General features: G+C 42.0%; 6 protein-coding genes across 8 annotated transcripts; 2 read left to right on the top strand and 4 right to left on the bottom strand.

The window, feature by feature from the left end:
* The first annotated feature begins 353 nt into the window (after positions 1 to 353).
* Positions 354 to 3,052, top strand: LOC108598576 (alpha-protein kinase 1). Of its 3 annotated transcripts, none has more exons than XM_017985265.2 (4): positions 354 to 614; positions 731 to 1,615; positions 1,673 to 1,842; positions 1,897 to 3,052. In XM_017985265.2, the coding sequence occupies exons 2-4, from the start codon at positions 1,142 to 1,144 to the stop codon at positions 2,897 to 2,899; spliced, it is 1,647 nt and encodes a 548-aa protein (XP_017840754.2). In that variant the 5' UTR covers positions 354 to 614; positions 731 to 1,141; the 3' UTR covers positions 2,900 to 3,052. The 3 variants fall into 3 exon arrangements, with proteins under 3 accessions (XP_017840754.2, XP_017840753.2, XP_017840752.2); XM_017985264.2 differs by having other exon boundaries at positions 672 to 1,615; XM_017985263.2 differs by having other exon boundaries at positions 354 to 1,615.
* Positions 3,053 to 4,773: 1,721 nt separating this feature from the next.
* LOC108598457 lies at positions 4,774 to 6,116 on the bottom strand. The gene is made up of 2 exons (XM_017985101.2): positions 6,008 to 6,116; positions 4,774 to 5,616 (listed from the first exon to the last, which is right to left on the bottom strand). The coding sequence occupies exons 1-2, from the start codon at positions 6,038 to 6,040 to the stop codon at positions 4,864 to 4,866; spliced, it is 786 nt and encodes a 261-aa protein (XP_017840590.2). The 5' UTR covers positions 6,041 to 6,116; the 3' UTR covers positions 4,774 to 4,863.
* Positions 6,117 to 8,449: 2,333 nt separating this feature from the next.
* LOC108599365 lies at positions 8,450 to 8,993 on the top strand. Its single transcript, XM_017986169.2, has one exon. It carries the CDS (start codon positions 8,531 to 8,533, stop codon positions 8,984 to 8,986), a length of 456 nt encoding a protein of 151 aa, XP_017841658.2. The 5' UTR covers positions 8,450 to 8,530; the 3' UTR covers positions 8,987 to 8,993.
* A 1,509-nt stretch (positions 8,994 to 10,502) lies between these two features.
* On the bottom strand, positions 10,503 to 11,297 carry LOC108598050 (the record flags this gene model as incomplete). The annotated part of the gene is made up of 1 exon (XM_017984664.2): positions 10,503 to 11,297. A coding segment is annotated over exon 1 (795 nt), but the record flags the coding sequence as incomplete, so codon positions are not given.
* A 2,560-nt stretch (positions 11,298 to 13,857) lies between these two features.
* On the bottom strand, positions 13,858 to 15,557 carry LOC108598051. The gene is made up of 4 exons (XM_033293693.1): positions 15,368 to 15,557; positions 15,245 to 15,301; positions 14,347 to 14,967; positions 13,858 to 14,288 (listed from the first exon to the last, which is right to left on the bottom strand). Exons 1-4 carry the CDS (start codon positions 15,555 to 15,557, stop codon positions 13,858 to 13,860), a joined length of 1,299 nt encoding a protein of 432 aa, XP_033149584.1.
* Positions 15,558 to 16,695: 1,138 nt separating this feature from the next.
* On the bottom strand, positions 16,696 to 21,228 carry LOC108598052 (CG11905). Its single transcript, XM_017984666.2, is given in 5 exon segments — positions 16,696 to 16,806; positions 16,808 to 16,849; positions 16,851 to 18,273; positions 18,520 to 18,575; positions 21,154 to 21,228. Coding segments are annotated over 5 exon segments (1,707 nt in total).
* Positions 21,229 to 22,005: the final 777 nt, after the last annotated feature.

The following is a 22,005-nucleotide window of genomic DNA, read 5'->3' as shown; positions in this document are numbered from 1 at the left end:
AAAATATCTGCCAACTGGATTTAAAAGGCGGCGCAATGGTTTTCTTAAAACAAAACTTGTGATTATAATAATCATAAGGTTTTTGTATTGCTTTTAAGTGTCGTTAAAATTTTTGCATATGGTTGGCAACAGAAGTTGGGTCAAAAAAATGTATGCACGCACTGTCGTGCTCTTTGTACTACAATACAATCAGAAAACAAGCACACACTGGTCGAACTCGGATCTTTCGCTCGCACTATATTGCTGCACTGCTTTTATGTTGCGTATTTGCATCACGCTCGCACCTGTTAATATTCTGTTGTTAAGCTGCTCGCACTAGTTTTTTGTTTATGTTGGGAAATCGTCGGAAAATTCGGCTGTTTTCAGTGTGCGCCGCAATGAAAATCTGCTAAAAAGCTAAATATAAAAATCAGCGCAGCGCTCGGTCGTCTGTCGTTGCATTGTTTTGTAAGTGCAGTCTGTGCATAGCGAGAAACCATCGCTGTCTGGTAAAAAACTATGTGAAGAACGAAGTATTCAGTTTGTGTATGTGTATGTACATTGTTTTTGTATGTGTATTGGGCACACCACTGAGACTGGAAAACGCATATTATAAATGAAAACGCTTGAAATGTGTAAGTCTGACACAAAAAATACGAAACTTGGTTGTATTTGCACACAAGTTGATAAAGTTTACGTTTTCTTTGCCATTTCGTTCTGCCTACACACCCCCACCATCAATGCTTTGTAGACAACGGCAGCGAGTTTCTCCACCTCCTCCCACTTGTGATTGTGCAGGGTGCGCATTGAAGGGTGTTTGTGTGCGTGCAAGATAAAGACTTGAGTTCAAAGGCAATATATATTGAATGTACATACATATGTATAAGTCTGTATGTATGTTTGTTTGGACTAAATGTCAACGCGTAATATGCACACACATTAATAACGCACAAAAGGTCAAAAGTTAAATTGAACAGAGGACCCAAAGCGTCGCAATGTTGTAAGGCATGCTTTAGCAGTATAAGAGCGCAAGCGAAAGCGTATGTAACAAAGAGCAAAAGGCACAAAGTCGAAACGACAGCCGGGTGAAAAGTACGACAAAACAAAAGACTGCTTAAAGCTAAACAAATAGCAATCGCAACAATAAAGAAAAGCTACAAACATGTCGGCAGCGGAGCTAGAAGCTGAGAGCTCCGCACAGGAGCAACATACGCAACAACAACAGCAGCAACAACAACAGCAGCAGCAGCAGCAACAACAACACACAAGCAATAATAGCACTGCCAGTGATGCTGAAGCTTCAAGCTACGATATGGAGCTAAACGAAACGATTGAGACTTTGACAACAAACAACAACTACAACAATAATATGGATCAACAACAAGCACAAATGCAACAACAACAAGATCAGGCTGAACTGGGTCTGGGCATGACACTAATGCAATCATCGCCACCACCACACAGTTACCGACACTCGCGTGCTTATCGTCACTTTAAGAACCCGCCGCAGCCGCACATGTGCATACGCACCACCACAGAGACGGGCGAGGAGCTGTTCATCAATGTGCTCAGCTGGACACGCATTGTTATACCACAAGAGCCCAGTGATCCCATACCCCTATATGGTGGCATGCGCGTAAGTAAAAGTTGCAGCTTCCTTTGCAATTCACTTTGTTAAAATTGCAATCCACAGGTGCCACCTGGCAGTCCGCGCAGTCCACCGATTGTCTTTGCTGTCATGGCTAATCCAGAGGTGCTCAAGGACTCTGGACGTCATAGTAAGGATCCAGAGGAGCGACGCGCCATGGTAGAGCTCATGTGTGACTTTGTCGAGGCTATGAATCCAGGCGTAAAATTAGTCAGGTGCGTTTTAAATAAAGTTATTTAAGAATAAGACGTGAATATTTGTTTTTATAGAAACGCCGTTATACTCAAGGATCGTGACATTTCGGGCGAGCTTAAAGACGTTTGGAATGCGGTGCAGGCGCAACGTGATCGTGAGCGCGAGGAGCAAATGCTGCAGCAGCGCCAGCAGCAACATTATCAAAATATAACGACACAACAAATGTTTCCCAAGTCGCCAGACGCAGTGCGCGCCGGCAGTTCTGGACAATCAGCAGCTGAGCTGGGCTTACCGCCAGCTTACAATGCGGATCTAATGTCGTCGGATCAACATGCTAATGGCATCACATTGGCGGTGTTTGCTCAACAGCTAGACAACAAGGTGGCCAACGAACAGCTGGAGGAACAGCAGCCACAGCAACTAGAGCAAACAGCAGAAGGCCAAGAGCCAGCGCCAGCTGAAGTAAGCAGCGATCAGACAGATGCAGCTGTTGCCATAAATGGCACGGACAATACCGAGTCTGCTGCTGAGCCTCAGGCATCAGAAGCAGAAGACAAATCAGCTGGCAGCAATGGTGTTGTTAGCACAGCAGCCACACCCACGATCATGCCCATACCCAACAATACGCCCACTGCCAGTAACAATACAGTGCCCACTGCCACGCCTATAGCAACAGCAACAGCTACACCTACACCCACACCCACACCCACCCCCAGTCCAGCAGCGCCAGTTAAGAAAGAAAAGCTTGGTGGCTTCTTGCCCAACGGTTGCATTTTCCCGCGTTTCAAAAACAACAAGCACAAGGATAAAGACAACAATCACAAGGAGACCAAAAGTAAAGAGAAAACGCTGCTCAATGCGCTCAAGAAGAGCAAGGAGAAGAAGGTGGCGCCCAGTGAGCAAGCGACCAGCACCGACAACGGCACCACGCAATACGAAAAGAACTGCATCAACAATCTGGAGTGTGAAGTGCAGAAGCTCGATCTGAATAGCAGCAACAATGACAACAACATGTTCATCAAGCTCAAGGTGGCGCCCAGCGGTACGCCAGCAGCTGCTGCAGCGGCAGCCAAGTAAATAAGCAGAGAAAACAAGCAAATATAATTAAAGCAAGCTTTGGTAAGTAGGGCGTAGGCAGCAGAAGTAAAAGAGAACCCAAAACTAGCACTTCACTAGCACCTAGGCGTACATAAACTCGTGAGCGTTTAGTATATACAAGATTTACATATATACATATAATATATATATATATATATACAAACAAGGAAAAAACCAATTAAGTTTATATATATATACATACAAATATATATACAGTATACACAGTTGTATCAGTCAATTTTTGAAAGCAAATCGACAGACTCTCCAAGTGTAAAGGTTTATAATTAAAAAAAGAACTAACAAGTTGTGCCATGCTCCAATCTCCAATTTACTTGCTACCCAATGAATTGGGTAATTTTTTGCCCGCAATATCTTCCCCGGCATACATACGTAATGTGTAAAAGATATAAAAAGTATTTATATAGCTCAATATTTGTATGTTTCGCATACAGTTTGCCTTATATACAAAAAAACCACGAGAGAGACAAGAACATAAGCAACAACAAATAAGAAATAAAATATTACATTTTCAATACATAAGCTGTAAGTCATTTAATCATGGCAATCTAAATCGTAACTCATGCGCCAAATTATCAACTGAAGAGAACTTTAGCACTTGAGCACTGCACTGCATTATCTTTTAGACTGTAGACTATTGCAAAACTATCACACTCTTCACTCTCATAATACTACCATTCATATAGAACATGCATATACTATCTATATAATTTCCTACATGCCTCAAGTATTACGAATTTCCTTTGGTACCACACACTCAAAATGATCTCCACACTCTAAAGTTGTAGTCGCAAGCAGAGCAGGACAAAAATAAACAACATAAACCTTTGTACCTTAGCTTATACTGATTGGTATATGTAGTTTTCGAAACGCTTTTAATTTTTTAAGATTTATACTTTACTTGCTAACTCTCTGCACTGCAATTTCTCACTTTTAACTGCTGCTCTTGCTGCAACTGCAACTTTGACTGCAATCTTTTACATTTTAAAAACTTGCAAGTGCTAACTAAATAACAAACTCACTATTGGACTGATCAAAGCTGCCATATATAGCTATCATGCAGACAAACTATATGCATGCAAACTTATGTCGTTTGCTTTTCATTTAACGAAAAAGAAAATTAACATTGTGATTCATTTAAAAATCAATTTTTATTTCCTTGTTTAAACAACGAAAACTATTTTCAACAACTCAAAATATCGAAATGTATAGCAACAAATATGTATACTGTTTAAAATTTAATTTAACAAAAGATGAAATAAAATAATTCAGTGTGTGTGCTGCGCCTAAAAGCAGGCAATGCAACAAATTTTCGAAATCGACCTATAGAACATGCCCTCCATCCTTTCAAGTGCCATAGTAATTGGCAACAATAATTTTTATGTTTTTATTGGTGCGTTCAAAGTAACAACATACCTAACACCACACATTAGTTTTAACTGGTTGTAAATGTGCATAAACAAATGGCACATGCTAGTGTAAATTAGTTTGAAATAGCAAGCACAACTATACTGCATCACATTATGTTAAACAACAAATCATAAGATTTAAACTTAAACTTAAGTTAAAGTTCTTGCAACTGAAGAGCAAAGCGAAAGCAATAATTTTACTTGAAAAGCAGCAAAATTAAAAAAAAAAAATACAAAAAACAAATGAAAATTTAAATCTTATTGTAAGTGTATAGAAAAACAAAACAAAACAAAAAAAAAAGATTAACAAGTGTAATAACAACTAAAGTGTTAAGCCTAACAAAACTGAAAAATTATACAAGAAAAAAGAAAACCAAACCACATTTTATATGTATACATATGTAATAAAAGAAAAACGCGATAAAATTTGGAAAAATGTATAGGCTGCTGTTTATTTTAATATCATGGAATAAATATTATTATGCGCATTAACTTAAGCTACGTCAGCGACTGCGTCTATTCGTCCTTGTTGTTGACGGCACGCAGACGCTCGAGCTCCTCGCGCTCAGCCTTGTTGCGCAGCAAGGGCACATTGTAGTCGAAGGCATAGAAGAAGCCCTTGGGCTCGCCCGTTTCCTCGGGTCCGGGCACATAGGGCTTCTCCTCATGCACATATTCACGAGTCTCTGCCTCAGTGGGCTCGTAGCGACCCTCCTGCTGGTACTCAGGTGCAAAGGGATCTGGGTTCTGTCCAGCGGCGGCAGCCAGCTCACCCCACAGCTTGAAGTGCTCCTCCTCGGCCTTGCGCACAGCGGGCGTCTTGGTGGCAGGCTGCTTCAGATGTGCGGGACGATTGTCCTCCACGTGGAAGCCAGATCTGTCAGCATAGTAGGTGGCAACAAAGTCGCGTCCATGTGGCTGCACATACTTGTACGAGCCGGACACAGTGCCAGCCTCATCACGCTTCTCGTTCTTGCCCTGATTCCAGTCCTTGTAGCCATAGACGTACTGGCCCAGACCATCCTGGCCATGGTACTGATGCGCATCATAGTGTTCCTCCACATAATCCTCGGGGCGCTCAATCACACGGCCCATGTAGACAAATTCGCCCTTCTCATTGCGCGCCTCGGGCAAAGGATTCTCGCCAGTCTTGGGTGCAAATTCAATCTCATTGACGCCACGCAGTTGCGCAGAGTTCAAATACTGTTGTGCCTCCTCGGGTGTGATGTTGATCTTGAATATATTCTCGGCGTTAGCCGTGCTGCAGAGCTGCGAAAATAGAAATAAAATAAAAATGTTAATTTTATAAGGCGTGGATATTTGATCTTCGTTTTTAGGTTATTTATTAATAGCTGCCACGCTTCGGGGCTTTAACTAAATTATTGTCTTGATTAGTTAGCTAATTTGAATGATGATGTCAGCATTTGCACATGTCACATTCTTAATTTTTTATACATTTGTTTTTTGTAACTGTTAGTTGCAATATTCATATTTTTTTGCACTAATCTGCAACATCACATTTGACATTTTACAACCCGGATTATAATAATGAATAGCTATTAACATACCAATACAGCACAATTTATTGATCGTTTAAATATAGCCGGAATATCCAGCATTATCTTGCTTCTCATAATTTATTCAGCTAGAAGCTACTAACCAGCAATAGAGCAGCTAAAATATAACACTGCATAATGAAACTTGTTCCACACTTGTTCTAAAATTTATTTAGGGTTTCGATTTTTGTTTGCGCTGTTCTACAGTCGGTTTGCTACTAATAACTAAATAAGTAAACGCGTAGCTTTTATACTAACATTTGCCTAAGCAATATTGTTGTTATTTTTTTGCATAAAATTAGCAGCAGCCAAAGCACATGCAACAAGCGCAGCACATGCCACATACAACTTTAAGGAAGTGCCAGCCAGCAGCACAGCAACAATAATATAATGACAACAACAACAATTTTAAAGTTCATTATCAGCAGTTCTCAAAATATTCACACTTCTCAAAACGTAAAGCACCAAAAGAAGCTCGCATCATTAATTGTATGTATGCTAAGTGTGTGAGTGTGTGTGTGTGTGTGTGAGCACTCTATGCTCAATTAGTTATTAAATAATACTTTATTTTACTGTCTTTTGTTTTGTTTACTGTATGCCCGCGGCTTACAGACACCCGCAAGTATTTAAGTGGCATTCTGTTAGCTCGAACGTCTGTCAGTTATATCACATGCGGTAATTATTACAAATACCCTGGAATGCAAATTAACAATGAGTGGCATCAACTTGAGCTATAAATTCTTTGCAGCCTCAAGCAGCTTGGCAACAATTTCAAGTTATATTAAAATACATAAACGATTATTGGCAATTAAAAAGCACAAGCACTTGCAAAAAAAAAAACAAAGAATTATTAATTATCTTCAAACTATATATAAATATGCAAGAATCAGAATTTATCTCAAATTTACAAAATATCTCCCACACTCACCTTTTTAAATATTTTAATTGATTTTTGGTATGCTTTCTTACTGATTTTAACTTTTAATAATTCATATTTAGCTATTTAAATAGCAGTCGTTTTGTCAACTTAAAATATTTTTCTATTGTTTAAATAACTTTATTGCTTAGCTTGTTTAGTTTGAATTTTAGTGGGCGAAGTATTTTGATATTAAAATATAAATGCTAAAAAAAATCAAAGAGTTATGACTTGGATTTAGTGCAAATAGGGATGTATAATTTTTGACAAATTAAAAGTTAATTAAATGTAAACAAATATATTCACAGCAACTTATTTATACTAAAAAAACATATAATTTAAATAAATAAAATATTAGCTATAGATTTTTTAAAGTTCAGCAGCAATTATATGAAGCAACTTGCAGTCGCTTATGGTTGGCTACAAACAACAATTGCCTGTGGTTGTTTGTTTGTTGCTGGGCATTGATTTGTTTACTACAAAAGCACATTTTGAGCGCCGCAATCACTTTCAGCTTCTAATTAATGCAAAACGCTATGATTTGGCTTTGAGGTTCGGGTTTCCTGTGTAGCAATTGATGTAGATGCGCAGCGGAAGCTTAGATGCTTTGACAGGCGCTGAGCACTTGATGTTTGGCTTTATGCATAATTGGATTGTATGGACTGGTAATGATAGCGCAATGTTGGCGATCGGGTTTCCTACTTAAAGTCAGTTTGTTGCCTAAGTCTTTTGTTGGGCGCGTGTGGCGCTTTAAATTAAGGGCTTTCAAATTAAACTGTCTTAGAGCAGTTACTGCGCAGTTTTTCTCGCAATTACAAAATAAATTAAATATTTATATAATAGTTAAGCTGCACGCCTTGCTGCAGCCGCGCCCAGTTACTACTAATAGCGTTTAAGTTTGTGCAGAGAGCGAGACAAAAATCTTCTAGTAGTTTGTTCATTGATTATATTAGAGACTAATACAGGTTTGTTTTGAAACTAGATGCGAATTTTTGGGTATGTTTTTCCTTTGTGGCTCTTTGTTTCATGTTTCATTCTGCGTTGTCCAAAAGGTTCTAGATGCTTGGCTGATTCATCAACAGGTTGCCTTCTTGACAACAACATAGTTATTTTGGCAGCTGGTCAGCTTAAGTTTTATTTATGTTACTGATTATTGATTCTAAATTGGCATGCTTGGGAATTTCGCGTATTGAAGTAAATACTTTTAAGTCGAATTTTATTGAATCATTTGAAAAATGCTGTAAATACTTAACATATATCAGAGCTACGTATTTTGTTTTGAGTCTTTGCGGATGATGCAAATGTCTAAATAAAAACGCAGACCTAATTTTTGAAAGCCGGTTTCCAATAATACTTGATATATTATTTAACTTTTTAATTTGCGTGCTGCGTCGAACAATTCTAGATAAATACATAATAAATTGATGACAAAGAATCTTCAACTTGAGACGTTTTACTTGCTGTAAAACAACAAAATATTACGTATACGCAAGCTAAGTTCAAACGCATGTACAACAGTTATGCTATTGACAAATCCATATGCAAATGTTGGCTCGCAACTCCCAATGCAAATAACACTCAATTACTCGCTCAAAACGCAGCACAATGGACATAAGTGCCAAAGCTCGAGTGTAATCGATATCAGTGCAATATTAAGCGAGTGACAGTGCGCATTATACACAAGCAGACAGCACAGAAATTTTCCATAAAGATGCAGCTTAACTTGTTGTTGTTGTTGTTCTTGTTGCTGTTGTTGTGCGCAAGTTTGATGCAAGCGCTGGTCTTGCCACTTACGCTGGTCAAGAGCAATGCTACGGCTACAGACAGCTTTGGCTACTTGGAGCTACAGCCCAATGGCACATTGATATTGCAACGAGCTGCTGATGAAACAGGTAGCAATTTGCAGAACTTGTTGCTGCTGCGCAGCGTGCTGCAAGCCATCAAACTTACCTCAAATGAGCCGCAGGCCAAGCTGAATATCAAACTCTACGGCGATGGTGTTGAGCATAAATTTCCGCCCGTGCTCGAGAACATTCTGCAACGCATACAAACATATTTCTCCATCTATCGCTATACGGACACCAGTCAACGGAAAGATGAGCTAACCACCAAACCAGCCACGCCAACACCTTCTGTGGCATTAAGTGTGACCACAACACAAGCCTAAGCTTAAGCACGCGTCGCCCTCGTGGGCACCCAACGCATTTTATTTTGTATATAAATTATTAGTTTATTTATTGAATTTCTGTTGAACTGAACTGAAAATAAAAGCATGGTCTGTGCGTATAACTGTAACGCGTGGGAGGTGTCTTTTTGGCAAAACGCATACCTAGGCACGTCTCAAACTGTGTTTAGTATGCGGCGCGTTTCATGCTTATCTATTGCCAATATGTTTATACAAACATATATCTGCGCAATAACCTTATGCTGTGGGAATTTTTGGTGGAACAATTGCATAACTTTAGTTTAAATATGTCACATATTGTGGGTCAATTGTAAATGATACTAAAATAATAGCTTAGCTTTATTAAATTCTAAAAAACAAAAACACAACCCAAAAGGGGAAGGCCCATTTCTTCAGCGCTGCAGCAGTCTTCGCGTGTTTTTACTTATGAACTGAGTGTGCCACACTTCAGGCCGCTTGAAGTGCAGCTGTTGAGCAAGTTCGTGTCTTAAGTCTTTTGTTTGCTGTCTGGATTACCATTCTTGGCATAATAAAAATGAAAAAACGCGAGTAAAGAAGCTCTTATTTTACATTTTACATTCACTTTTATTGTTGTTATTTTTATTGTACTGTTTTTAGTTTTTCAATTGTTATGGTTATGAATATAATGGAATGATGATGATGATGATGATGAACGTATATGTTTGTGTCTTTATAAATGTATATCATTTATTATTTTTATATTTTTTTGTGGTTTTTTTTCTTGTGCGCCTTTTGATGCGGTTAATTAATGCTTGGGAAAAATGGAAATACATCGCATGGCCTGCACCATGTGTGCTTGTGTTGTGTCTGCATGTACGTGTATGTGTGTGTGTGTGTGTGTGTCTGTGACTGTGTTAGTAACTAAACGTATAAACCCACGGCCTGGCCGGTGGCCAAGGCACGGCATAGAATCAGTCGTAGAATACCAAAGTTACCCATAGAAAACTATTTCGAGTGCGTGTTTGTATTGTGGTTTGTTTGTTTGTTTGTTGGTTGGTTGGTGGTGTGTGTGTGTGCTTATGGTGGCTTTACTTAATCTCCGGCACTATGGCAGCAGACTCAGCGGCTATAGCCGCAGGCAGTGCCTCGGGCTGCGGCTGAGCAGCTTGTGGCTCTGGCTCAGCAATAGCAACGGGCGCTACGGGTATAGCTTTGATTTTCAGATCCTCCGCCGGCTTCTCCAACTCCTGTTGCTGCTGCTGCTTGCTATGAATTGAATCAGTAAACAAAATAAAGAGCTACTTAGCAAATAGACTGTTGGTAACTAGTTTACCAATAGGTTGTTGGGTAACTTACGTTCCTCCTTGATGGCTTCAGTCAAAGGCTGCTTAATGCCATCCTTGGCTTGTGGAGCCAATGGCTGCTTAATGCCATCCTTGGCTTGTGGAGCCAACGGCTGCTCTGGCTTGATGGCATTGGCGGTCTCCTCCAGCTGGCGCGCAGCAATCTCTGCCTTAGCCTCGCTGGCTTCTGGCAAAGCAGCGGCAAAGGGTATGATGGCCTGTGCAGCTGGCTCCAAGGGCTGCTGTTCGATGGCCTGCTCCTGTTTCTGCTCCTTGAGCAGCGGCTGTGCAGGTTCGATGGCGATGGCGGGAATAGCAGCGGCGGCTAGCGGTTGCTCGGGCGCAGCCGCAGCTTCGGCTTTCAATTCAATGGCTGGCAGGGCGGCCTCATCGGCTTGAATGCTGCGTGCGCGAATAGTGGAGATGGGCCAGGAGTAGACGGGAGTGTGCACGACATCAACGACGGGAGTGTGATACACTTGTGGCAGACTGTAGAAGTGACGCGCCTCGGTGGCCACGGGCAAGCGGCTGAGTATTGGCTTGGTGTCTCCAGTTTCAGTTGCTGCTCCTCCTGCTTCTGATTGCTTGGATGGGAAAAAGCCAGGAAAGAAGCCAGCGCCAGTGGCAGCTGCAGCAGCAGCCGCCTCACCGAACTGTCCGCTCACAATTTCCACACCCTGCTGAGCCTGTTGCTGGATCTGCTGAGCCGTCGCGGGAATGTTCTCAATTTGGCGGCCAGCCACAACAGCCTCGTTGACCACATTGGGCACCACCGCGGCAGCAGCGCCAGCGGGCACATAGACAATGGTCTCCTCATGATGCGGTCCAGAGACGCGCGCCAGCTGCGACAGGCCATGCACATAGCGCAACGCCGGCTCCAAGTGCACCTGGGCCTGCGGTGTAACAATCACTATATGCTGCGCAGGCTCCACCACTGGCTTGGCCTGGCTGCCCACTGCCAGCAGGCAGAACAATGCAAAGATGAACATCGCTCTAAGTTCAGCGGATGGTGAGAGAGAGAGAGGGAGAAGCTGACAGCTGGAGAAATTGTGCATAAAAGAGGACAAACTGGTATGGTCAGTGACCACGGCTATTTTTAGTCAGCCCCAACCAAAGTGCATTCTAAATTTAACATTATTAATGCATTTATGCGCATCTATGTGTGTGTGTGTGTGTGACAGGATGCTAGCCATTAACCGGTTTGTGCTTGTCGCTTTGGCCAGTCTTGGAAAATCGCTGAAGCATTCACTTCTAGTGTACATAACTATCTTGGATAACAACCACTTGTGGCGCATCCACGCCTCTTGCAGCCAAAGCCAAAGCATATGAAATGATTGCCAAGGCTTTTGATGCAATGGCTAATAACTGGTTTTTCTTGGCTCTAAGTGCTTTCCTAGTCCCAAGCCAGTACGCATTAATTTAGCCCTCAGCCCGCCCCATGACGTTTGCCTATGCGAAAATTATGCACTCTCTGCTCGACGCAAGCGTCTGCTAGCTAATTTAACAGTCTATTTATAGCTCAGAGCTTGTCTTGATTTAAGTTGTGATCAAGTTTTTTTTTCTTATAAATTATCATTCATCAAAGTAACAAAGCTGTGGAAAAATCTACATTGTTTTTTAAATTTTATATGAGCAACGCTCTCAAAATACAAAAATTTGTATTTCCGTACGGAAAAAATGCTAAGGTTGATAAATTAAATTGATTAACTACTTAATTTTAATTACTTTAGTTAGTCTATAATCTTATATTTCTTTAAAATTTATTTAAACTTTAACTGATGTTTGGAAATTTTGAGTCTATCTTGACCTATAGGCGTTCAATTTTGTATTGTCTTAGGATTTTAAATAATAAAAACACAAAGGTGCTCCTTGCTATATAAAATAATACTGTAATTTGCAATTGCAGTTTTTTAAGTTTATAGAATACGATATATAATTTGGTCAAATCAATTAATCTCTGTGGAATTTCTTAAGCATAATTTAGGCGACAAGCTCGAAACTGTAAAAGTCTAAGGTAAATAGAGATCGAAATAAGATTTACTGCCTAATTTATGTTTGAACTACAAATTTAGAAGAAAATATAGAATTATGTGATTTATTTTCTGCAAATTAATGAATGCTGATCTTACGTATGGTCTACTTATTTTTTTGTGTACTAGATACTAAACTAGAATTTAAACACAAACTGTCAAATTTCTTTGGCTCTCGTTGTTTATTGAAACGAAAGCAGACAAAACGCTTAAGGCATATAACTGGTTGCGTTAACTCATTATGCTTATAGTAGAGCAATCTAATTAAAGTTTAGCTTAATTTTTGCATCTTCTTATAAACATTACTTTCTAAAAATAACAGCGATCTAATCTAAGCTTAGAGCACGAACTTGACATAAAGACAAAACACAAATAGAAAAAGAGAATGTTGAACTTACCTTTTAGCAGCTGTTGTATGTATGAGTGTTTGTGTGTGTGTGTGTCTTTGGCACTTTATTTCCAAAAACAAAATAAGAACCCCACGTAGCAGAGAGTGCGCGCAAGAGAAATGTAATGAGAGAATATCACAAGAAATGCTTGAACTTGGCACAAATATTTCAACTAGGCAGTGTTGGGCTGGTTATAGTTGTTGTTATTGTTATTATATGGTTGAGTGCTTAATGCAGAGGCAGTCTTCAGTCTTCTTCAGTCTTGTCACGGCGACCACTTCAAGGAAACTGGTGGCCAATCTAAGCGGCGCTGGGCCTTTTATAATGTGAGCCAGAACAAAGAAGCCAACAAGCCAAGAAGCTGAAAAACAAGTACAAGCTGCAAATAGCTAAGCCTGAAAATGTGCAGCTTCCCGCAGGAAAACAGCAACTGGAGGGGGAGTATGGGGTTGGGTAGACAAGTGGTAGATAGCAGGAGCAAGCAGTCGGCAAATGACCAAAGTTGGCTAAGCAACAACAATAACACGTTATACGTATATATATATATCAAGTATATATAAAGCTATTCATAGCTAGCTTAGGGGTTCTTGCAACGCTGCAGATGGTCAACGTAGATGTTGTTTTTGTTGCTATTCTGTTCTGTTGCTGCTTTCATGGTCTTTTGCCATTGGAGTTTGTTAAACCTGCCAGCGCAGCTTGGGAGCCTTTTTCGACTTTGGACAAAACTGTGAAACTGGCTCAGGTGCAAATTGAAAACCCCTCTTGATAGAACCAGCTACATGCTGCGTGCTTCGAGCATAATTTATTTTTATGCCTTGGCCGCTGGGCGGAAAAGATTAATCAAGATTTGCACATGCTTAAGCGTTGCCATTTTGCTTAGGTTCTTTTCTTTTTTATAATATTCTTACCCTACAATTTATTTGCCATATCAAATCTAAACGCTGCACAGCGCCTGCCAGCAGGCAACAAACTGCCACAAATTGTGGCAAGTTGAATGGCCACATAACAAAATATACGATGGCAAGCTTTATTGAATTTATATTTTATTGGCAATTGCAAGATTGGCACAACATAGCATATATACTATACTATATATAAAGAATATCTGAGCATATTTTAAAGATTTATTTTTATTCATAATGCAGACGTCGCTTGGGCGCAGCGCGTATGACGGGCAGTCGCTCGCCACCTCGCGCCGTCTCCTTAGCTTGCTGCTCATTAGCCGCATATTCCTCAGCAATGGCGGTGCGCCACTTTTGCACCAAGGCGTCGGTAGCACCTGCGCCAACGGGACCCTCACGCGTGCGTGGAAAGCTGGACACAAATATGGCATCATTGTAGTCATAGTCATCGCTCTGACGCTGTCCTGCCGAATTGCTGGTCTTGATCACCAGCTGATTGCGTGAGGGTAAACTAATGCTGAAGGCAGCTGCCTCCTCGGGCGAAACACCAGCGATGGCAGTGGCTTTGGGTGAGGCTACAGCCAGGCCATTACGTCCGGACAATGCCACTGCATTGGGCTTGGAACTGGCCACGCCCCCCTCACCAGCAATGGACAAACCTGTGTAGCAAATAAACTTCAGTTGGGGCACAGATTTGTTTATGCTTGCTGTACTTACCCACTGGCTTGGCTTCAGCCACAGATGCATCCTTCTTGGGTGCCATGATAGCTACGCTGTCGTTAACATCCTCATAGGGATCTTCTTGGTTGGGCGGCAGCAGCTCCTCGGGACTTAGCTGTTGCTCAGTGACCTCCTCCAGCTTCTGCTCCTCTACCTGCTGACTTGGATGGTTGGCCTTTTGTGGCTTGGCGAACAACTCTGGCTGCAACAGCACGCTGAAGTCCTTAATCTGCCCATTCTGCTGCAACAGAGCCAATGCCGTGGCTGCCTGGCCCAGCTCCAGCAGACTATTGGCATAGATTTTGTTGTCCTCCTCGCTAAAGGATCCCTTTTGCTTGGCCAGCTCCTGTATGGCCACCAGACGTGCTGCTGCCTCTTGTATGCGATTGAAATTGCTGCCGCTGGCGGAGATTGAAATGGAATTGGAACCGCTGCTGCCGTCGGCTACAGCGGAGATGCTGGCAGCTGAGATAGTAATGGTGTCGTCGGCATCACGCAACTGCGGCTGCTGCTGGAAGCGCAGTCCACGCAAACCGCCATAGTAAGACAGCGCTTCTCTTTCTGCGGATCTATGTCTAGGAGTTGGCAGTGCATAATGTAAATATTTAAGTGCATGGGCTTATAGACAAGCAAACATTTTGCCTGTACAACTGTGCGCTGTGCTGAAAGCTAATTTTATATACAAAGCGTTGGGCGAAGCAACCAAATTTCTACAGAGGATTGGGAAAGTAAGCTAGAGCTACTACTACAAACTTTATTTACAAAGCTACGCTACGATGGTTGGAAATACAGTTTAGTTGAAAAAGTCTAGCTCCAGATCGGACGCAGCGTGCGCTTTGCCGCCCACGCCCGCTATGGCCACCGACTCTGGATTGAAGTAAACATTAGTGGGCACGGCCCTTCTTGAGCAGCGCTCGTGATATGGGCGTGGATATGGCCGTGCCGCCATTGCCTGTAATAACATATATAGAGTTTTATACAAACTTTTCTATGCCAGATGTTGCGCTCTCCACATTACCCACAACCGCCTTGGAATGCGGCTCCAATATTAAAGCTGCCTGCTTGCGCGCCTGTATAGCCTTAGCTACCTTGGGCCTGTAGGGCAGGAAGAATGTGCCAAAGGGTATTTGCGGTATATTGCTGCCACTACTGCTGGTGCGTCCTGTGGCCTCCACTTTGACTGGCGGTCTCTTCAGCTTTGCTGGCATTGATTTCTTTAGTTTGGCAACGACCGCTCTTTGTTTTTGACTGCTGGATATGACATGCTTGCCGGGAATCGGTACTATGTCCTCGATTATATAGTTATTTATGCGGCTAACGGGTAAAATTAAATATACAAATAGAGTTGGGTATGCGTAATGAAAACCGTTAAAGAATTCAGATTTAAGCGGGCACAAAAATACTTTGCTATCGAGCATACGCAACACTGTCACGAGTATTTTTTGGTATATTTTTAAGTGCAAATATGCTAGACGCAAACCGATAACTGAAAACTATCAGCTGCACTAACCATTCAAGCAAAGGCACGAGCCGTTTTTACAAGCCCTGGTTTGTTATTGTTATCGTTTTTGTTATCGAAGATGTTGACGTTGGCTTTGCTCAGTTTAAGACTTTTTTATACGTGTTAACATTTGCTGATAACTGACCTTGCGCAATGGGTAAGTTAAAAATTTAATAATATTGAATATATACACGAACATGTAACCGATGCCTTTGCTTGTGCTTTTCTGAAAACGCACTAAATCTGAATTTTTAACAATTTCATTTAACACGCACCCAACATTAGATAGCAATTCAATTCCCGATGCTGTTGTAGGTTGTTCAATCTCTTCTTGCTGTTTGCCGTTCGTCAATTTCTCTGGTGCGCCAGTGGCAGCCTGCACTGTCTCCTCTTCCTTCTCCAATTTTTCAACAGCCGCTTGGGCTGGCACTTGTGGCTGTAGCTGTAGTTGTATGTGTGGTTGCGGCGCATAATAAACCAGAGGCAAAGCCTGAAGCTGGCGGCTCAGTGGCCAACTTTCCAAGCTAACAGTATGCCAAAGTGTGCTCGCACTTGGTGTTTACATTTGTGTAGCAAGGATAGAGGAAAGTGTGGTGGGGAAATGTAGAGAATGGAGTGGATAGCAGTTAGTATATGAATATTTACAGCACAAGTTTGGAGTTTAGTAAGTAAAGCGTGGCATGCATTAGTTCAACGAAAGCATTAGTGGACTAAGACTATAAATACATAAGACTATATACATACTGGAAGAGATGAAGCCAATGCACAGGTTACAAATACAAATTACAAACATTTATTACCAATACTTAGGCGCTAGACAAAAAATACTAACAGTCAATATAAAATTAAGATAGCCTCAAAGCTCTGAGGATTCTCCCTGTGGGTGGAGCATAGTAGACAGTGGGCCCTGTGGCCACTACTTTGCCCTCACGCGGAAAACTCTTTGACTGCACATCAGGTGCGCTGCAGCGCATCCTTCAAGTCCACATCAGCGGGTATAGGAGATGACTTTGGCACCCGGTCCAGCAATGGTCAAGCTACGCGGATGTGTTAAGGCATAACCACCAGGACCAACTATAGCAGTGCCACCGCTGCCGGCAGTAGCTACGCCCCCTGGACCAGCAATGGCTATACCGCCCTTGCGCACCTTCAGACGTTGAATAATGATGCCGCCTTCACGCAGCGCCTGCTTCTGAGTGCTCTGATGTGCAGTGGCCACTTCGCCGACAGTATGCATCAGCTGCTGGGTCTTGTGCGCAAACAAATGCTTCTGCTCTGCCGGCGCGCTGCTGTCGCGTTCAGCGGATGTATTTTCCAAGGCATCGCTATCGCCGCCGCCCTCACGCTCATCGTCCCATCTGTAATCGTCCTGAATATCTGAGTCGCTGCTATCGGGCGCTTGTTGCAGCACCACAGGATTTGTAGCGACAACAGTGTCTACTTGCGCTTGAGGTGCACGGAAGGGCTTGAAAATATTACTGAAAGCGTTTTTAATAGCCGTGGATGTTTGATTCTGCATCTCGGCGAGATTGACGCTGGGCACGCGGAACATGTTCAGGCGATTGCGATTGGGCAGCAAACCACCAGCGGGTGGCAAGGTGGATAGCGTGGGAGTCAAGTGGCTGGGCGCATTGGTTACTTTAATGCTCTGCTCCGCCTGTTTGCCTATGGAAGGCTGCAAGGTAGTGCTTGCTGCCAAGCGCTTGCGTTGATCTGTCTGCACTTTATGTGGCAGTTCCAGACGCGTCTCCTTGCTGTGTGCCTGTGGTTTTCTAGTGGTGGTGCTGTTGCTGCCTCCGCGCTTATGTGTGCCATCCTCATTCAGAGCCAGCTCTCGTGGCAGGAAGAACAAATGATATTTGGGCGTATGCTTGCCACGCTCACGCAGCATGGACTTGGCCTTGCCATAGAAGCTATCCACATCGCCTATGATCTTGTAGCCCTTGACGCGATACTCCTGCGGCGCATGCTCGCGCAAATACTGCTCCTTGTTCTGCTTGTACAGATGCACGGGTATGACAAAGTGAGCGGGCAGCTGTTTCGCCTCCTGCGCGCTGCTGGGCGCTGGCAATTGCAGCTCATGCGGGCGGAAGTAGAGCTGTTCCTTGGGTGGCAACTTGGCTAGCTTGACGGCGCGTATGGAGGGCTCGAGCAGCGTTTGGCCTTGGCTGCCGGCAAAGTGATGCTGCTGTTGGTGAAACGGATGCTGTGCAGGCTTGGGGAACAAATACTGACTGGAGTCGAGTATGGGCGGCAGCTTGGACTGCTCCGGCTTCTTCTTCTTCACATAGCCAAAGGCCTCGTTTACTTTGGCAATTTGCTCAAGTATGCGCTTGGCCTCGTCCGCTTTTTCAGGCGTAGTGGCTGCCGCTCCCGCAGCTTCCAACTCTTCGGGAAATTTGATCAGCCTTTGCTTTTGTATTCTGCAAACAAAAGTTTGGTTTTGTTTTTTTGTTGTATTGGTATTGCGTTGTTAGTAAACTAATATGCAGTTATTAAAGGCAGATGAGTGAGTGAGTGAGCGAAAGGTAAAGAGAGAGAGAGAGAGGGAGTTAGCTACGCTTGTTTAGTTACAATTACAGGCAGCAAGCTTTTGCAGCTGACACAGTCCACAAGTCAAGGCAGGGCATTTAATTAGAGTTTTTATAAAAAGAGCAACGCGTACTTACTCGACACCATTGTAGACTTGGCCAACTGCCAGGCTGGCCAGCAAAAGCGTTGACAGCTGCAAGCAAAGAAATTAACACATTAAATACACTCAGATTGCGGTCAAGCTTTAATTTCTTGAGCAGAAAATTTGCATAAGTTCTAAAGCGACAGCAGCGAGAGCCAAGTGCTCATCCAATCAGCAACGCTTGATGAGCGCCAAAAACCGCTGCAAATATTTGTACACTGCTCTGGCTTTGCTCAAAGTCAATATTGAAGCGCGTCCGAGTCCGCGTCCGTTAGCCAAGCATTGTCACCACGCCAAATGTCAATGACCCAAGCGTCAAACATACGAAGCCTACGCTAAGAAACAAGCTCGCCACACAAACTTCTTTCTCCTCAACACATTTGCAAGCTGACTTGCAGTTGAAAATACATCTCGCTGCTTTCTTTTGTCTCCCTTATTTATTATACAAATCAAAAGCAGTTTGTAAAGCTTTAAATTGGGTGTGTGATTCAATCCCAAACTTTAATTGGGTCAATGCTTCGCTAGCAATATGCAAATGACTACTGAAAGTTCTCAAATTTCTCAAGTGGGTGTTGACAAAGTTCTTGGCTAACAAAGCTTACATTTTATTAATGTGAACAAAGCTACGCTTTAGTGCTTCAATTTATTGCTAGTCCGCTATATTGTTATAAATTCTTGTACTCTGATTGAAATATTTTTTATTAAAACAATTAAATAACATAGGCATGCCTTGTCTACTACTTTAGCAGCATATTAATTTTTGGTGTTTGCTTTATGGAAACAATGAAGTCATTATTAAAAATTCTTTATGGGCTTTTCGTTGCTCGCCTGACGCATTTTCAGCTAATAAGGGCGTGCCTGGGGAGCATGAATAATGCAGCACGTTACAAAATTTAATTTAGGCTCCATGCCTGCCAGACGTGACAATTGAATTCACTTTTCATTAAACGCACGCGCTTTACAATTATATTTATGAATAGTTCACGCATAAATATTTAACAAAAGTTAAAAGCTTTGATAAATTTATGCGCATTTTAGGCAAATCAGGGCATTAGCTTCTATGGCTAAAAGAACTGATGAAAGAACTAATTGGTTTAGTGAAAGTACAGCTTGTGGCTTTGCGCTTAAAAACAAATGACTTAAGGCACAAACTTGACTAAAATGCCAGCAGGTATTGGTTTTAATTTACGGTTATAATACTTACAATTAAAATATGCATGTTGTTTTTCGTTTTCTTTTCTTAATTTGCTGCAAGCAAAGGCGAAATTGTTCATCAATAATGCAAAAGATTCACTTTAAATTAACACGCGTTTGACCTTGCAACAATAATCCTGTTGCCTCTACAAAAAGAAACTTAATTGTCTTTAGCTTTAATAAGCAAGCGAGCACGCGCACTAGAAAGGAGTTTACACTAACACTGAAGCACACACACAGACTGAGAACGGGGCACGCACCTCAAATCCCAGAACCAACAAGCAACGACTAAAGATGAACTGATTCGTGTTCGCGTCAGGCGGCAGTGTTTATAACATTTCCATTAGCAAGCACAACGTAAGCAAAAGGCAAAGAAATGCCCAAAGCTGACACAGGCAGGTGTAAGCGACAGAGAATGAGAGCGCGCAACAGAGAGAGCAAGAGAGCATTGGCTCGCTCGCTTTGACTGCTTAAGAGAAACTTGCGTGCAAGGCACGTACAATTTGCGCCTTGGCTGCTCTTATCACTACGCAGGCATCTCTCTCACTCTCGCACGCTGTTTGTTGTGCTTTGCCACCCTAAAAAATTGACATGCAACCTCAATCGACTGATACATATCATCGCAACATGTTTTACGCGGAAAAGCGTCAGTTCAGGGTACATCAGACTTTGACATTGATTAATTAATTGAACAATTATTGGCGCGCTTAGAACGAAACGAAAGACTTGGGCAACAAACGTGCGTGTGCCTGTGTGGGCAGCTGGTAACGAGCGGCAGTTGACAGTGCGAAAAAAACGCGCGTTAATTGAAACATGACATAACTAAAGAAAAAAATAAAAGACTTAAGACACGAACGCTTATGTTCAGTTGCTCAGGTAATTGAACTACAAAGCTTGTATAGCAAATAATTATATTTAAATTTAACCTACAATGAAACTCGTTAGAAAGTCAAGCACAAGCTTTAGAATACTTTCTTCAAAACGAGACATGCCACGCCCTTAATCCCTGCTTCAGTTTTAAATAAGTGATTAAAGCGGCTTCGCAGCTTAAGTTGAGTTGAATTGAGATGCCCTGACAGCTGCGCTGATTAGCGCAAGCGCACCGAATGTGAATTATGAGTGCTATGTGCTTATTTATAGAATTGCAGTGTTAACAAAACATAAACAGAGCGAAAGCAATAAAAAGTGCCACAAGATTTATGGTTTCAGCTGTTTAACAGCAGCGCAAGCTGCATACCAAATTGTGAGCGAGAAATACCGCAACAAAAACAAAAACAAAAACAAAAACTTGGGCACTTTAATTGAACTGAACGTCGACAAATCGATACGTTAAGAGTCAAACGAGGCAGGCGCCAAAGCGCGCAGTGTGCAGTTTGTAGTTTGTGCCCTCTGGAAACCTTGAAACCTATTTATAAAAATGCAACTGGGCCTGCACAGTTAACGCCTGACCTTCGAGGTAGGCGCGTCGCATCAGGAACCGTTGCTTAAGGCCAACAAACTGGAACTGCATTGTTTAGAGCCAACAGCAGCAGCTCCATAATTATACAAGTTATATGCGGTTAATGCAGGCATTACCTATGCAATTATGTCAGCCACAATTGTTCTCCAGCTGAGAATGGCCCTAGAAACAGTTGCCACAAAATATGTCAGCGCCAGCGCTTGGCTTTAAAGAAAGTTGAAACTGCTTTAGCTAAATTTTATGGCCTGTAATTAAATTAAAGTGAAACTCTTCCATGTGTCCATGAAAAGCAAAAAGCGCAAAACTTTGTTGCAATCATTTTGATAATTTTTAATATTTTTGATTTTTATAGCAAAAACTATAAGCAGCTGCTCTTTATTATTTGAACCAAGTTTTTGTATTTAGGCCAAGCCAAGGCAACATTTATTTGGCAAGTGCAGACACGCGGCGTACATTTCAAATTTTCAACGCGCGCCAACAGCAAAACAAAAAAAAACCAACTTGGGCTCTGCACTGTCGCAGCATAAATAATTTACTTAATTTGTAAATTGTTTGTGCGCTAAGCTAAACTACTGTTAATCAATTAGACATTATAATATATAAATTGTATAAGTTTTTATTGCGTTAAGCAGCACGCGCCATAAGAGCAGCAGTTTTTCAGATTTATGCTGCTATGTTTTATAAATGAAATAAAATTAACACTCGAGGTCTGCGAACAAGTTCACTTTAAAACGCCATTTATTATGTTAAGAACGTGCTGAGGCGTCTGAAACTTAAGGCAATGCCAACTTTCACTTGGTTCGCGCTAAGCATTCTAAAATGGTTCTA

Source organism: Drosophila busckii, chromosome 3L (assembly GCF_011750605.1).
Source record: "Drosophila busckii strain San Diego stock center, stock number 13000-0081.31 chromosome 3L, ASM1175060v1, whole genome shotgun sequence".
Lineage (NCBI taxonomy): Eukaryota > Metazoa > Arthropoda > Insecta > Diptera > Drosophilidae > Drosophila > Drosophila busckii.
The sequence above is the reverse complement of the archived record's forward strand: the minus strand, read 5'-3'. Positions and strand labels throughout refer to the sequence as shown.

Excerpts from the sequence above, each read along its gene's own strand:
- LOC108598051 (XM_033293693.1), bottom strand. The coding sequence starts at position 15,557 with ATGCCAGCAAAGCTGAAGAGACCGCCAGTCAAAGTGGAGGCCACAGGA. Across the intron at positions 15,302-15,367 it reads GCATTCCAAGGCGGTTGTGG|GCAATGGCGGCACGGCCATA; the intron begins GTAATGTGGAGA and ends ATGTTATTACAG. Across the intron at positions 14,289-14,346 it reads GGCTGAAGCCAAGCCAGTGG|GTTTGTCCATTGCTGGTGAG; the intron begins GTAAGTACAGCA and ends TTTGCTACACAG.
- LOC108599365 (XM_017986169.2), top strand. The coding sequence starts at position 8,531 with ATGCAGCTTAACTTGTTGTTGTTGTTGTTCTTGTTGCTGTTGTTGTGC.
- LOC108598576 (XM_017985265.2), top strand. The coding sequence starts at position 1,142 with ATGTCGGCAGCGGAGCTAGAAGCTGAGAGCTCCGCACAGGAGCAACAT. Across the intron at positions 1,616-1,672 it reads CCCTATATGGTGGCATGCGC|GTGCCACCTGGCAGTCCGCG; the intron begins GTAAGTAAAAGT and ends TGCAATCCACAG. Across the intron at positions 1,843-1,896 it reads CCAGGCGTAAAATTAGTCAG|AAACGCCGTTATACTCAAGG; the intron begins GTGCGTTTTAAA and ends TTGTTTTTATAG.
- LOC108598457 (XM_017985101.2), bottom strand. The coding sequence starts at position 6,040 with ATGCAGTGTTATATTTTAGCTGCTCTATTGCTG. Across the intron at positions 5,617-6,007 it reads TTTTAGCTGCTCTATTGCTG|CTCTGCAGCACGGCTAACGC; the intron begins GTTAGTAGCTTC and ends CTATTTTCGCAG.